Source organism: Cimex lectularius, unplaced genomic scaffold, assembly GCF_000648675.2.
Source record: "Cimex lectularius strain Harlan isolate CLEC.00 unplaced genomic scaffold, Clec_2.1 scaffold42, whole genome shotgun sequence".
Lineage (NCBI taxonomy): Eukaryota > Metazoa > Arthropoda > Insecta > Hemiptera > Cimicidae > Cimex > Cimex lectularius.
In genome coordinates, this window is record NW_019392754.1 from 3,018,476 (window position 1) to 3,033,861 (window position 15,386).

Consider the following 15,386-nt stretch of genomic DNA (forward strand, 5'->3'; position numbering starts at 1 on the left):
CAAGTAGCGGAATGCTACAGAGGTAAACAAACAATATCATTTGGAAGAGGATTAATAAGTGTTGACATTCATACAAATGAGTAATCCTGTAAACGTAAACAGAATATTTTATATAGATTTTTTTTAATGAAAACTTAAAATCCTGCATTATTTTCCGGACAACCCAATATATATGCGAATCGGACGCCATAACGACTCGGCCACCTTGGCCCCCTCCCTATGTATTTTATGTAATAATTTCCGCGAAATTCTTGTAAGAAGTTTGTGGGGTGATGAACCGTGAAGTGACATCTCACCTGGTTTGAACTACGCGTAAGTAACACCACTGAAGATGGCGAAATATATATATATACATAAAAACACACACACACACACACACACACAGTAAGTATGTATGTATATATATGCAAATCGGACGCCATAACGCCTCGGCCACCTTGGCCCCCTCCCTATGTATTTTATGTAATAATTTCCGCGAAATTCTTGCAAGAAGTTTGTGGGGTGATGAACCGTGAAATGACATCTCACCTGGTTTGAACTACTCGTAAGTAACACCACTGAAGATGGCGAAATATATTTATATATATACATATATATATACANTATATATAAGGAAGGGTGGAGAAATGATTTCATGACGAATTAGAAACGTCCAAAGAAAATTTATTAGAATGAAACTCTGGTACCGGATCGGTTAAGTCGACTGGGTGTTTTGTGTCGGGTGTCTGAGCAAGTTTTGGGCCGTTGTTGGTAAATACATCTAATCCCTCCTTGTGGGCCTCCCTAAGCCCGGTCAGGCTCTGGGACAAAGTGTTTAAGCCAATTTTAAGACGGGCTTTCTCTTGTTCCGCCATTAAAGCCCCCCTTTCCCCGTGGCGGCTCGGGGCATCCCTTACATCTAATTGCCCAACCCCTTACAACCGGGGCCTAACCCAAACTCACCCTCCCCTCGGGCCGAAATACAGGCTCGATTCCCGTTTCAACAACGGAATCCGACCAGACCGCTTAGGGAATCGCAGCAATTAAACCTAGCAGAAGGACTTGGACTTAATTCCGGAATGAGGCCGCCGGGACGCCGATTTACGACTACACTTAAACCGACCTTTGAAACTTCATTTTTCTTAAGCATCAACGATTTTTTTAATTGTAAGGATCATATAATATATCAAATGAAATACTTATTTTTTGCCGTTACGACCATTAAAATCATAACTGTTAATTGAAATATCTTATTTACAAAAATCTCGTTCAAAGTTAACGTTTCGATCTTTATGAAAGATTTGGCATCGACGAGGGTTTTTCGGAAAATTTTCGAATGGGTGATATGAATATGGAGGGTGTTTGTACGTTTTGCGGAACTCAAGGCATCTAGTCCATATGTCCATTTTGGTTTTGATATGGAGTTGTCAGCCTTTTTTAAGCTGTTGGATCATTTGCAATAGATGTGGGAGGATTTTTGTATCATTCCTTCAGTATTGCCGTTTAAGCTGTGAATCCCACGTAAGTTTGTCGTAACCCCTAAGTACCACACTTTAACGAAGGTCTAATTTACGAAAGGTTATTCTGGTGGGTTTTTCTAGGAACAAGAATACAACAAAATTACTTTATTGTCTAAGGTTGAGCGTTTGTGTATGAGATGGAATGTCAGTCGTACATACTTGAAACAGTACGAGAGTCAGTACGCTGCCCTGAGGAATTCCACGCAAGACTTGCCTATGTAAATCCCAAGCTATCGCACTTTGGCATTAACATCATTTAAGTAAAATTGAAGACGTTTTGTTTTTGCTTTGAATTGTAATCTTTTTTTTTTACACCAAGACGGTTGTGGGGATTTTGGAGGTTTCGAGAGGAAACGTCACAGTTAATTGAATGGCTCAAGTGTTTGCAATGGTCATGGTTTTGGGATGTCTGAATACACCTGATAAGTACGGGAGCCGGAACTCAACCTGGAGGATTCAATTATACCAGCAAACCTAGGATAAAATGCGGAGAGGGCAGAGGGAAAACCAATGATATACAAAATGGCATATGGTTGGAAGTGAAAAATAAGTAAATTAATTTCTGACACGATGGATGATTTGTCATGACGGACGTCCAACTTTCAAGTGGATGTCGCGTTTAAGGTGTGAAACTACTTTGCAGTATTTTTTTCATATTTTTTAAATTAAAAACCATTTATTATGTCGGGTTTCGAACCCAGGAACTAGCGAGGCAAATACGAGTCCTCACGCGCATTGATGCCTTTGAGCTTGATCAGCGTGAAGATTATTATTAATTTTTTTGTTCTATTTTATTATTGTATTTTCACACCAAGACATAAGAGTAGGATTCGAGAGGACATGTCGGGATAGCTGGGTCTGCTAAGGTCAAGAGGAAAATTTCAGGATAGGTTGAAACCTCAACTGTATATCTGATAAAGCATGGGCGCCAAAACGCTACAATGAGGAACACCAAGAAGATAGGGAAATATGAAAAGGAAACGCTTCCAGCATAAAGGAAAGCCCGGTCAATGAGGTAAATATGCAATATTTGGAGGATGCCGTTGAGCATGAACAGCAAGCCCGAGTGGTAAGCATGAAAAAAACTTGGCTTTTGTCAAGAAAGGAGCAATACTACCTATAACTCAAGGAAGAGGAGGTAAAACCTACAACGCGACCCTGCTAATTGAATGGCAGTTGCAAAACTAATTTTCAGGTACAATCCAATTTTATTAGCGATATCAATTTCAGGTGATTTAACAAAGCAAATTTAACTTAAAAAACAAAAGGAGTGTTACCACTGGGCAACTTCTCCTACAAGAGCCTCAAATTATCAAATAAATGTAATAAAATTTTTTTAAAAAAATAAAAACAAGTTAAACTCACTAATTTCGTGGTACGCTTGACCAATTAATACATTACAATTAATTAAGGTTTTAAGTTGAGATGAAAAAAAGTTAATGGCACGAGCGGGATTCGAACCCACGATCTTCGGCTAGATACGCCGCTAAAATGGCAAAAAGGAGGGAAAACTCATAAGGTGGGGTTGAGATAGGAAGTTGATGTCCGAGTGGATCGAGGTCACGATAGCTCAAGTGGTAGAGCAGCGTCGTATCTAGCCGAAGATCGTGGGTTCGAATCCCGCTCGTGCCATTAACTTTTTTTCACCTCAACTTAAAACCTTAATTAATTGTAATAAAAACAAGGTGTGAACTAGAAAATAAATTTAAATAAAATAAATAACAGGCTATTTTTAACAGCTTATTTATTAATCAAATAAAAAGTATAAATAATGGGCCCATTTAAAGTTGGTTTTTAGATATTTTCAAGCAAGTAGAAAATTATTTTATTCCTGTTATATAAGAGGACTTAACATCCATCTTTGGGTACCGCGAGTGAAAGATCAGAACCACTTCGCTATTTTTTTATATTATTAAAACGCCATGGCTATGCAGGGTTTTGAACTCAGAATCGCTAGTTGGAGTCTGATCAGTTCAGTTTCTGGTAGTGGGCGACTAGACATCCCTGACAGAACTCGAGCCCTACAACTTGTTCCCTGACTTTTTTTTTACTTAATTGAAATAATCTACACCAGGGAAAAACTGGTGATTTCAACCGGTCAAAAAAATATTTATATAAAGAGATTAAAGAACATTTCTTAAATTGAACAAATTCATGTCGAAATTTTCCTTCTAAGTACTCGAACCCATTTACTATATCTTATAAATATATGTAAGAGATAAAGACGATTCCTAATTGTTTCAAAAGCAATAAAAAAATAGTCTCATCCGACAATCTTGCACAAATAGTATTTGCCTTGTTAAAAGCTTGTTAATTATATTTTAACATTCGCACCGCTGTACAAACATTCTCACCGCTTTAAAACATGTTTACTCCATTTAGATCTGGAGTCGAGTACCACCGGCTAAGGAACGATCAAGGGCCCACTGTTATAAAAGTCATAAAAGTGGGTCAAGAGATAAAAAAGTAATGCAAATATATAACTGAATGATAGGGTGCCGATAATGGATCCGTTTGACTTATCACAAGATTAATTTGTTTTCGTGAACCCTCTGCCTGGGTTAAATTTAAAAAAAAATTCCTTTTGTTTTGCCTGTAATTCAATAAATTAGAGTCTTTCCTCATGACTGCCGATGGTATCCGCGTGGAAAAAATAAACCTGCTAGGCGATATAATAAGAAGATTTTAAAGGCTGGTAAACCCTCTAAGTATAAGTATGATACCGCCCTTTTACGGTGAATTTCGATCCACGGACGTTTACGGCATCCCGTATCAACAAAGTTAATGGTTTTAGGTAATTTTGAGCTTGTAGCCACTTATATTAGGCGTGGAATTTTCCGTTTTGCCTTTTTTTAATGCCATCGCCTTAGGATCTACTCAAATAATTATTTAGCAGTGTTGTCATCATGACCCCCTGTAATTAATTATTTGATTATTTCATTCCAATTTCATAGTTGTCGAAGTAATGAACATTCATGAATTTTTTTGAATTAGAAAAATCAAAGCATTGTCTTTACCTTAGGTTCTTCTTTAGGCAAGGTCGCGTACGTATGGCCATTATCGCCCTGGATTAAATAGGAGAAGAGAACAAACAGTCTGGGGCCAAGGCAAGGAGGATAGAAAAAAGTTTATAAACTAGTCAGGGAGAAGTCCCATAAAAAAAAGGATCAATTGTTTGACCATATTAACAACCCATAACTAGTCGAACAACATCCAAGGGCAGGCACAGGAAATGGCAAGTCTCGCCTAACCTGCAGACATTTGAATCCAAATCGAACTCTGTAGCATTGCAGGATTAATAAATAGCCTAAAATTGCCGACTAATAAAATATTGTAAGGAAGAAAAACATCCTGTGTAAGTTCTGCCATAAAAGAAGTGGCAACGTCACTACTTATTAAGTGGAAACGGTGCTCACGAGCAAAGAAAAATCTACTAAACAAACTAAGGAACCATAATCATGCCTAATAAAAAGCTTAAAGCTGTATAGTGAGCTTTATCCTTTATCGTGAAGGATGGCAATAGTCTTATTTTTATTAGAGTTGGCCACTCGCAATATGTTCAAGTCCTGAGCCCAGGAATGTCCGGTTTGCAGAACTGCAATGATCCTGAGGTTCAGCCTTAATGCACCAGATCTATAGTTTAAACGAGTCTTTCTTAACAAGGACTTCTGCCTGTCTGTGAACTGGGATTTTATTCTACAAGTTTTTATCCAAAATCTTTTAACGTATCCTCCTTAAAAGATTAATTCCTATATTTGACTCTGAAAACGAAATTCCTAACCATCAATTTGGGTTTCTACCTCTCCTTTCTACTGTTCAGCAGTGCTTCAGAGTAGTCGACACGATATCTTCGGCTCTAGAAAACAAACAATACTCCTCAGCCGTATTTCTGGACGTTACGGAAGCATTTGACCGAGTATGGCACCCCGGCCTCCTCTATAAGTTAAAATGTATCCTCCCTCATTCCTACTACCTTATCGTGAAATCCTTCCTCTCAGATCGATGGTTTAAAGTAAGAATCGGCACCGAGTTTTCACCTATCACACCAATCAAAGCTGGCGTTCCACAAGGAAGTATCCTAGGCCCAATCCTCTACACCATCTACACTGCTGACATACCCACACATCCAAACACACAAATCACAACCTACGCGGACGACACCGCAATCTTATCAACACACTCCAATCCTATCCTAGCAACAGAAGCACTCCAACAACACCTGAACCTTATTACCAACTGGTGCAATCTGTGGCGGATCAGGTTAAACGAACAAAAAAGCCAACACGTTACATTTACGCTCAAACGACAAACCTGTCCACCAGTGCACATTTACAACAAAATAATACCACCATCGAACCAAGTCCGCTACCTTGGGCTTTACTTAGATAGTAGACTTACTTGGAACCCACATACACGATTAAAACGGCAAGAACTTAACAAAAGATATGGACTACTCAGACACCTTCTTGGACCAAAATCAAAACTAAGCATACATAACAAACTAACCGCTTACAAAACACTCATCAGACCTATTTGGACCTACGGAGTCGAGCTGTGGGGCTCGGCCAAATCATCCAATATCCAACGAATTCAGTCTTTTCAATCTAAAGTTCTCCGCCGTATCCTCAATGCTCCCTTCTACGTCACAAATCAAACGATCCATAAAGATCTTAAAATCCCTTTCGTGAAAGATCTTATCCATACACGCTTCTTCACTTTTCACTCTAAACTCTCCCTCCATCCTAACTCACTAGCCCTAACTCTTTCCTCAACATCTCACCCTTACAATCCTCCACGCCGTTTAAAACGACGATGGCCTCGTGACCTTCTATCTAACCCACCGAATTAACTTTTACTCCCCCCCCCCCAATTAAATAAAAGTTGGTTTCTCTCCCCACTTTATATTATGTACAGATAGCAATAAATAAAATAAACACCTTTAAATAAAAAAAAAAAACAAGTTTTTAATGTTAAGGAGCCAATGTGAAGTCTATGGAAGCTAACAAAAATCTTTAAGCTGTATGATGATGAAGATACTAGGAAGCAGGGGTTGTGCTCCCCTGGCCCTGCGGCCTTCTGGGTTATTGTACCTTCCTAGTTTCCTAGTTCAATCTAAGCTACTCAATCCTTCATCTCAGAAAAGGTCATTGTTCGTTGTTACAATTTCATTCCCGAGGCTTTTTCTGTATGCAAGGTTATGCCTCCATTGAGCCGTTGCTTCGCATTCGAAGATGATATGGGTGGGTGTTTCTTTCTGCTCATTACATAATCTGCAAATGGGATTATCGTTATATATGGCCATGCTATGTTGATAGTTTCTCGTTTGCAAGGGATCCCATCACTCCTCTGAGTCTGCCCCTCTTCAACTTCAGCAATGAGTTTGTAGGTCTTAGTGAGGGTTGTTTTGGCACAAGTTTACCGTAACTAGAGGTGCTTAGAGTTTATCCACTCCTCCGTTTGTTTTATTTGGATTGATTCGGTGATGGAGGATTGTATTTATTTTTGTTATCACAAGTAAAGGTTAGGGGCACATGTATGGTCTTGCAGATCCTACTCTGGCCAGTGTGTATGCATTTTCGTCACCCAAAAGTCCTTGTGCCCTGGCACCCAAGATTGATTGTTCATTGACTATTTTTTATGTTATTTTTTTTACACGCTAATGCTTTAATGGCTAGGCTATTAGATCTTATGAGGATTTTTTGCCAGTGTAATAACCTTGTGAGATTTTCTAGGGCACAAGCGTTCATGGCATGTTAAAGCTGTATAGAGAGCGGTAACCTATACGTAAAGGATGACAGTAGTCCTTTTTAGATCGGGGTTTTTTGGCCACTCCCAATATGTTCAAGTGCTTCAAGTGAGCCAGGAATGTCCGGTTTGCAGAACTGCAACGATCCCGAGGTTCAGTCTTAATTGAGCATGGACACCTCTCAAGACCTTAACCTAACCTACTTGAACTGTTTGCAACGAAATATTTTATGACAGCGACTGAATTAAATGCTAAAAAAGTGCTTGTTTTGTTTGTGCCTATTTGCCGGCCATTTCCGTATCTGTTTCTTTTCTTCTGCTCCATTCTAGAAAAACATAGGAAAACCTGTCGAGCATTAAAGGCATGAGTACAAACGTTGTAGTGGCGAAAAACACGAATTAGGACGTTGTTGAAAAAAGGGAGAAGACAAAGCTTTTCTTTTCAGACCTGTTACGGAAACTGACACAATAGATCAATAAAGAACTACAATCCCAAACCGGCATCAACTTGTTGGATCCAATTTTCCCTCGTTCTACCCAAACCACCACCGCTAAGTTCGGTAAAAAGTCTATATTGGAAAAAAGCAAGGAAGCTTTCTGCGGATTTTCTAATTTTCCACCTAGAATACAAAACAACTTGTGTATGTAACAGCGAGTGTTAGGTTATTAAAAACAGAAAAAAAGTCAAGCGGAATGAGATGAAAAACTATCAACATTTATGTAGAAGGTGCATTATTCAATATTCATATACAGGACTTACGAAACTATAAAAAAGCCGCTTACCCAGCTGGAGTTAACTTCGATAGTACTAACAGTTTTGAGAATTAACTCGGATAATCAAGATGCCACTTCGAAACTACGACCGCTCAATAAAATATGGCCAATAACTGTATCTATTCCCCGGGGCAGATGTTGTGAGCCGGGCTCCTTGTACCAACAGTTATTAGAGTTATCTTAATTGAAAAGTCCGGGGGCATGTATTCGCTCTACGCAAGCCTGGACATGGAACTTACATTAGCTGTGGAATTTTTATCTCGCCCTGGGACACCTCGGTCTAATTGAACGGGGGACCGGCAAAGATCCTGTTTCGACTATCGCCGGCACCATTAGAACCGCTCCGAGAAAGCTCGGCTAAACCCTTGTACTTAATATGTTAAGCTCGAGCTCTTTGATTTTCAACCGAAGCTTTAATCAAACGGATTATGTTGGTTTTAATTGGAAGATTAAAAATGCTCGTTAACATGTTGCAAGATCAACAGGTGTACTTACAATTAAGGATTACAAATGTGGCAATTTACAGTAATCTGGCATGGAAGTATCAACCTCGTAAAAGAAGAAAAACTAAGGGTTGTAAAATTCCCTTAGCTATGAATTCTGTATTCCCTGATTTTCCTCGCCCCTGTTGAAATGTAAGTCGGCTCTCCTCGTCCCCTAATAAGTACTTCCGATTCCCAAAAAGCGCGACTGGGCCTGAATTATAAGAAGGCCCGTTTCCTCGTTCTTCGCACAAATCGGGACGGCTACTTGACTAAGCCGTGAGGAATGCAGAGGACAATGGTGTTAAGTACGTGGCGGAAGACCGGGACTTATTTGGACCCAAACCGGCGGAAACCGGTGGATAACCGAGAGTCAAGGCACTGTGAACACGTGCTTATTGAATATCGCAGCTCTATACCATTTAGGTGCCATTTTGGCAGAAGAACAATCCAGTGCCGTATATGTACTGAATACAGCCCGTATTTCTATTCAACACATGAATATTTTTTTCTAACATAGAATTGCTACTACATGAATAAGCGGTAAACCTGATTATTGTTCCTCATATGTATGTAGAAAAAAACGCATATTTTCTGGACTAAAGGTAAATTCTTATTCTGAAATAGTAAAAACTTGCTTTTTACAAGCATCATATGTCAACATAAATTTTGTAGGAAAAGGTGGTGAAACGAGGTCATGAAGTCTATTTTTAAGTAAGAAAGTAAAGTTTTTATCTTGTTCGGTATCTTGTTCGAACAGGAAAATCAATGGTGCGGGAAAGAAACCGTGCTTAATGTGAGCTTGCAACGGTACCACACAATTTCGTTGTCTGAAGATTACAGCTCACACTAGGTATCTGGCTAATTTAGAGCTAGAGAGGTTTAGAGATACCGGGGACAAACAGGCTGAATCTGAGGAGGTGAAAAATTGTTGACGGAGCAAACAGGTAAATATTTACACCAAAGGAAAAAAAACACCTAAACGAAGGCGGGCCGAGTGTTCGACCACCGTTATCTATCGGCTCTTATCAGAAAATGGACTCACCCGTTGAACGGATAGGCTGCGAACGCCGCGTCGTACGGATGGTACACTGATGGGTACGGCCAACCGGGCGCACCAGATGGAAGGCCGTCTTTCACATCCAAACCGACGCCCTGTAACAAGAAAATCAATTCCATAAATACATCCATAAAAGATACATAATTTTCAAGACACAAAACTCCTAAACATTGACCATGGTATTAGTGGTTATAACGGGAAGACTATCGGTTCGTTTAGTCCGTATTGGGTCTGTGTGATTTTTGTCAAGTCGCTGCCTTAGATAAAGGGATTCAAGTCAAACGTTGGGTGTTGTGGACGAGGGGTCAAACAACTTTACAATACGTTTTACATATTTTAATTAATTAAAAAACCATGGGCCATTCGCCCATATTCGAACCCAAGGCCCCAGCGAGGCAAATACTAGTTGAACATCCAACCTCTCGGCACTGCGGTCCCCTTCACATCGCTTTTATGGCTAAAATAACTCAGACACAAAAACACACCTTATTACTTTTTTCTTACTCACAGAAATCAAAAAGACTCAACACTGAAGATGGCGAATTGCCGAAACGCATCTGACCGTAGAAACACATCAGGAAGACAAGGATGATCGGTCGTTGAATAATGCTGCTTATTATATTTGATCAACGTGATGGCCACTTCGATACATTTAGACATTTAACTATCTTCAGGTGACCGCAATAACTGAGTGGCTAGAGTGTCAGGCCGTCTAGTTTCTTCACTGTTAGGTCTGTCTGATTTTTCTGATGTTCAGTCGCTTTTATGACAAAAATAACTCCGACACTCCATCCATCAGGCGCATCTTCTCCGGTCTTATCCTCCAGTTTTTACACTTTTTTTGCTTGGATAGAATACAAAATTGCGTTATCTACCGCATAGATTGTAATGATGGAGGAATGCTCAGTAAAGTCAGCATTGTAAATGATAAACAGAATCGGATCAAGAATGTTCCCTTGCGGGACGCCAGCTTTTATTTGTCTAATTGATTATTCGATGTCAAACCTCACACTGAAGCTTATTTCACAGATTTCCAATGCTTTTTCCACAACTACGTTCATGGAGTGGACAGAATAATTTTGACGTTTTTGCTTATGGAGCTAATATATGCAGAGCAGCAGCTACATTGGTTTCTTTGACTTTTCGTTGTTTTTCAGAAGAACTGTTCTTCATTTTCTCGAGCATGTATTACAATTTCTTTATTGGTTGAAAAAGGATCGGGATGAGGCCCACGTAGAGCACTCAATTCTTTGTCGAGCTTTCCGTCAGATTTATTGCCATCATCAGGACTCAAAATTACGGAACCTTTGACATTATTATTGATACAACAAATGTGAAAAACAGAGAGAACGATTTATATAACATTCTCGAATTGTAAATTAAGAAACAGTTGAAAGCATTGTGAGGACGCCGGTGTGCGGGGAGGTAACTATACGGTAATACATGCCAACTTGTTAGAAGGCCCCATTCTGATTTACAACACACTGTGTATTACCATATTTAAATAATAGAATTGTATAAAAGCTCTACATATAAATATCTCTAATTTTATAAACAACTGAATATAGAACAAAACAATTTTGAAACAAGTATCACAAAACAGTCTAACAATGATATATACAGCATGGATTATAATTAACAAATAAACTTAAACTGCACATAATTGGTTTTTGTTATTAAGGCTATTGTTTTTTTGAGAATTGAGCTGTAGATCACACTTAATTTTGCTATGTCAGTTTTTCGGCTGTAAGAGTAGGCATCTTGTCAGATGTGCAACATTTCTTTGACCAGTCTTCTGCCTAGATTGATTTCCTTGTCAACCACTGAAACGTTGTAAATGTCAAAAGTATGTTGATACTTGTGGCAATGTTGGGTTAGTGCAGTGCCTTGTTTCCTTGTCCCTGGTATCATAAATGTTGCCTACACCTCTTAAGCAGTTGTTTTGTTTGTCCGTAGTATACAACACGACAGTCATTTTCTTGTATACCACATTGCTGCGAAGTTGGTTGGCACTTTTGACTATAATTTGGAGAAAACGGAATTTCCAATTGTGTTTTTGTATTTAAACGTAACCTTTAAAGTGGGATCCCAGCTGTCTTTTTGATCAGGCTTGACAACTTATTCGAGATGCCTAGGACTTAGGTGGTGTCTTTTATACATGGCGATAGTTTTGTCTTCAAATACAAGTTCTCATTGTGTTTTAAGAGGCTATCTTGAATTAACTTATTAATTAGTGACAGGATATTGGATTTTGACTAGCATTTGTCTGACTACTATTTTGTTTTTATTATGGAATTTAGAAGAACTAAGTTTAAAGACTGTATCTATCAAATTTTAAGTTGTATTTCTACGTATAAGTCTACCTGGGCCTCATCCCCGATCCTTTTTCAATCAACGTTAGAATTTGACAAGGATGATCACAAAATAACTACAAACAATTTCTTTGCTTCTGTTTTACCGATAATTCATGTCAACCCTACATTAAATACAATTAATTAAGGTTTTTAGTTGAGATGAAAAAAAGTCAATGGCACGAGCGGGATTCGAACCCACGATCTTCGGCTAGATACGCCGCTACTCTACCACGTGAGCTATCGTGACTTCGATCCCCTCGGGCACTAACTTCCCATCCCAACCCCATCTTTTTGAATTTTCCAGTGTAATCGGATTGGATTCACGGCGACAAATGAAATGGCTACGGAGAGCTTTAGTGAAGTGTACTTCATTTCAATTCATTAAATTCATATTTTTCGTGGTCCGCTTGACCAATTAATAACATTCAAATAATTAAGGTTTCACGTTGAGATAAAAAAGTCAGTGTCACGAGCGGGATTCGAACCCAAGACCTTCGGCTTGATCCGCCGCTACTCTACCACTTGAGCTATCGTGACTTCGATCCACTCGGACACTAACTTCCCATCTCAGTCTCACCGTTTGAATTTTCCCTCCTTTTTGCCATTTTTCAAAAAAACAAACAACTTTAAAACGATTTGAACCTCATTTCGTGATAATATAAATAAAAACGAATAAAATAATGAACTAAGTTTAAAGACTGTGTCTATCAAATTATAAGTTGTATTTCTACCTATAAGTCTACCTGGGCCTCATCCCCGATCCGTTTTTAATCAACGTTAGAATTTGACAAGGATGATCACAAAATAACTACAATTTCTTTGCTTCTGTTTTACCGATAATTCATGTCAACCCTACATTAATTACAATTAATTAAGGTTTTTAGTAACCTCTTTCAATTAATACCGTTATGTAAGGTATTGCTTGAGATAAAAAAGTCACTGGCACGAGCGGGATTCGAACCCACGATCTTCGGCTTGATACGCCGCTGCTCTACCACTTGAGCTATCGTGACCTCGATCCTACATTAAATGTTATGAATAAGTAAATGTATCGAAAGACAAGTATCGAGTAAAAGTACTAAATGAAAAGTTTTTTTTTTCTTTTGGCTGGCGAAGTAAAAAAACCTGAAATTTAGTTGTTAGCGATCACTTTTGGTCTGTATAATACCGGTGCATTTATTTCATTTTGGTTTGAACTACTTGTACTTTATAGGGTTCCAATCTTCGTAGAGGTCATTAGACGGGTGAAAAAAGGCTAAATGCAGGGTTCACCGAGTTTTTGTACTATTTCTTCTAGCGCGATCAATGAGCGAATATATTTCGGAATTTTGAAAATATTAGCTGTTCTTAAGACAAGAGGAGTGTTTAATTTGCCGTTGGTTATTATAAAGTTTTATGACGTCTAGATCAGACCCACAGCAAGGGTTGGCTTGGAAAGCCACTCTTTATTATTATAATCGACCAGACTCACGTACAATAATTGCTCCGGCTGTAATTATGTCCGTTTGAAATTGTGAATGCGCCTGTGATATATGTGTGTTGATGCATTGGTAGCCGTGTCAGCCTTGTTAGGACCGATGAGAATAAGTCCTTCATTAGCCCCCTTTACGAAGCGGTCTCCATCCGCAAGGCCACCTCTTTCAACCGGTTATTAATGAGCGCCCTACTGTCAGCTAATTATTAATAACACACATCATAATTCAAGTCGGCCCTCGTGATGTCTCAATACATTCCGTCCGGGCTGACTTCTTTACCGGGGCCTTTTGTACGACTGTCAGTCCCGCCTACCACAGACGCTTACCTCATTCACGGGTCTGAAACTCTTTTTACGGACGGCTGGGTCAAACCGTTATTTCGTAAATTTTTACCGATTTGTGCGTGTTTTTCTGCAATTATTTTTTAATGAGTTCGTTACCATGGCGCTTATTAACATCTGACCCCTATGGAATAGTCATATCGCGCAAATTCCGCAATTTCTCTTCTTTTGTACATAACAATGGATTTCGTTCCTTCTAGGCTCAACGATAAAAGAGGCTCCCAGTATTCTGCAAGAAGGGTTCGACACTGGATAATAATGCTATGAGCATCTTCCATAAATATGAATGTCATGAGAGGGTAGCTTCGATTCCTTGCTTATTTAATTTGGGCTTGTAATTTCATCCTCAGTATCAGTACTCTTCCAGATTGGCTTCATTTGTATACTTTTATACAGATTAAATTGAGTTCCGACTACTTCATTTTGGTGCCATATTTTACTTGAGTCCTAGATCCATTCATACAACAGCATATTCATTCCTAGACTGGTTGCTCAATAGACCAATATTGGTCGCGGTACGTAGTGACCAACACGTCTCATTTTAACCTGTAATCTTCATAGGCAGTTTTACGCCTGATTCAAACCCCCTTTTGGAACAAAGATTGGTCTGGAAATTATATTCAATTTTAAATATCCCATTCTTGTAAGATTACGAATAAGATTCGGATATCCTCACGTTATTAGGGGTATTCACGATGTTCATAACATGTTAACTCGTGTTAACTCGAATAGAGAAATGTCCAGTAAGATTGTGAAAGCCCCCTCCTCTTTTCTTAACATGTTAAACGTTAATTTTTTCGCAATGCTGCGCGTGGCGATTGGTAGAACCAAAAATAAAGATATAACAGTCCTTGAAGCATTGTTGTTGTTTGTTTTGGTTTTCTTTTGTGTTAAATTGTAAGATGCCAGAAGTTAACAAAAATTGAAAATTAATCAACTCTTTCATTCAAAATGCTATTTATGCACTCGAAAAGTACTAACAAATGACACGTTTCATGCCGACATATCTAACATGTATCCTAACGTCAAACTGCCTACAACTTTAGGAAATGGGATGTAACTACTATGAATGAGACTGTAAGGACAGGTCAGAAATTAACAAAAGAAATGTATTCGTTTGATTTAATTACTGCGTATTGAAGATTAAAAATACTTGTAAACAAAAAAACAGCTGTTAAATTCATGGCCGCCATGTTGGTTACCTACGCCCTAACGGCTAGCAATGTGACTACACCTTCGACTTAACATATAACATTGGTCCTACCATATTAGATCGAGCAATGTTAACTAGCCGATTCTTACAAGTCTAAGTCATCATATTTCTCGATCTAACACGATTTAACAGAGTTAACACAAAGATCGTGAATATCCCTATTATCACATCCTTCTTAATCGACAAACATGTAAACATTGCCTCAAGGGAGTATCTAGGTCCAATTCTTTACCTGTTGAAACATTGTGTTTCAGAAAATGAGTGGAGTAAGGACCAAGCAGCCATTATTCCATAATCTGTCAAAATACTTGCAAATGAACAAAATTGACTAAAAAAATGAGAATCTGATACCTCATGCTTAAATCGATACATATAAGTTCCACAAATAAGAAATTAAACCATATTCCAGTCTGCAGAAAAGACTCCTAGAAAAGTGAGGCATC

General features: G+C 38.6%; 1 protein-coding gene across 6 annotated transcripts in view; it reads right to left on the reverse strand.

The window, feature by feature from the left end:
- LOC106668280 (iroquois-class homeodomain protein IRX-4) overlaps positions 1–15,386 on the reverse strand; it is a 94,343-nt gene that overhangs the window by 26,079 nt on the left and 52,878 nt on the right. For all 6 annotated transcript variants that reach the window (XM_014396885.2, XM_024227291.1, XM_014396883.2 and 3 more), the window contains one exon: positions 9,546–9,655. In XM_014396885.2, coding sequence (XP_014252371.1) covers positions 9,546–9,655 — 110 coding nt within the window. The remainder of the gene's footprint in view (positions 1–9,545; positions 9,656–15,386) is intronic.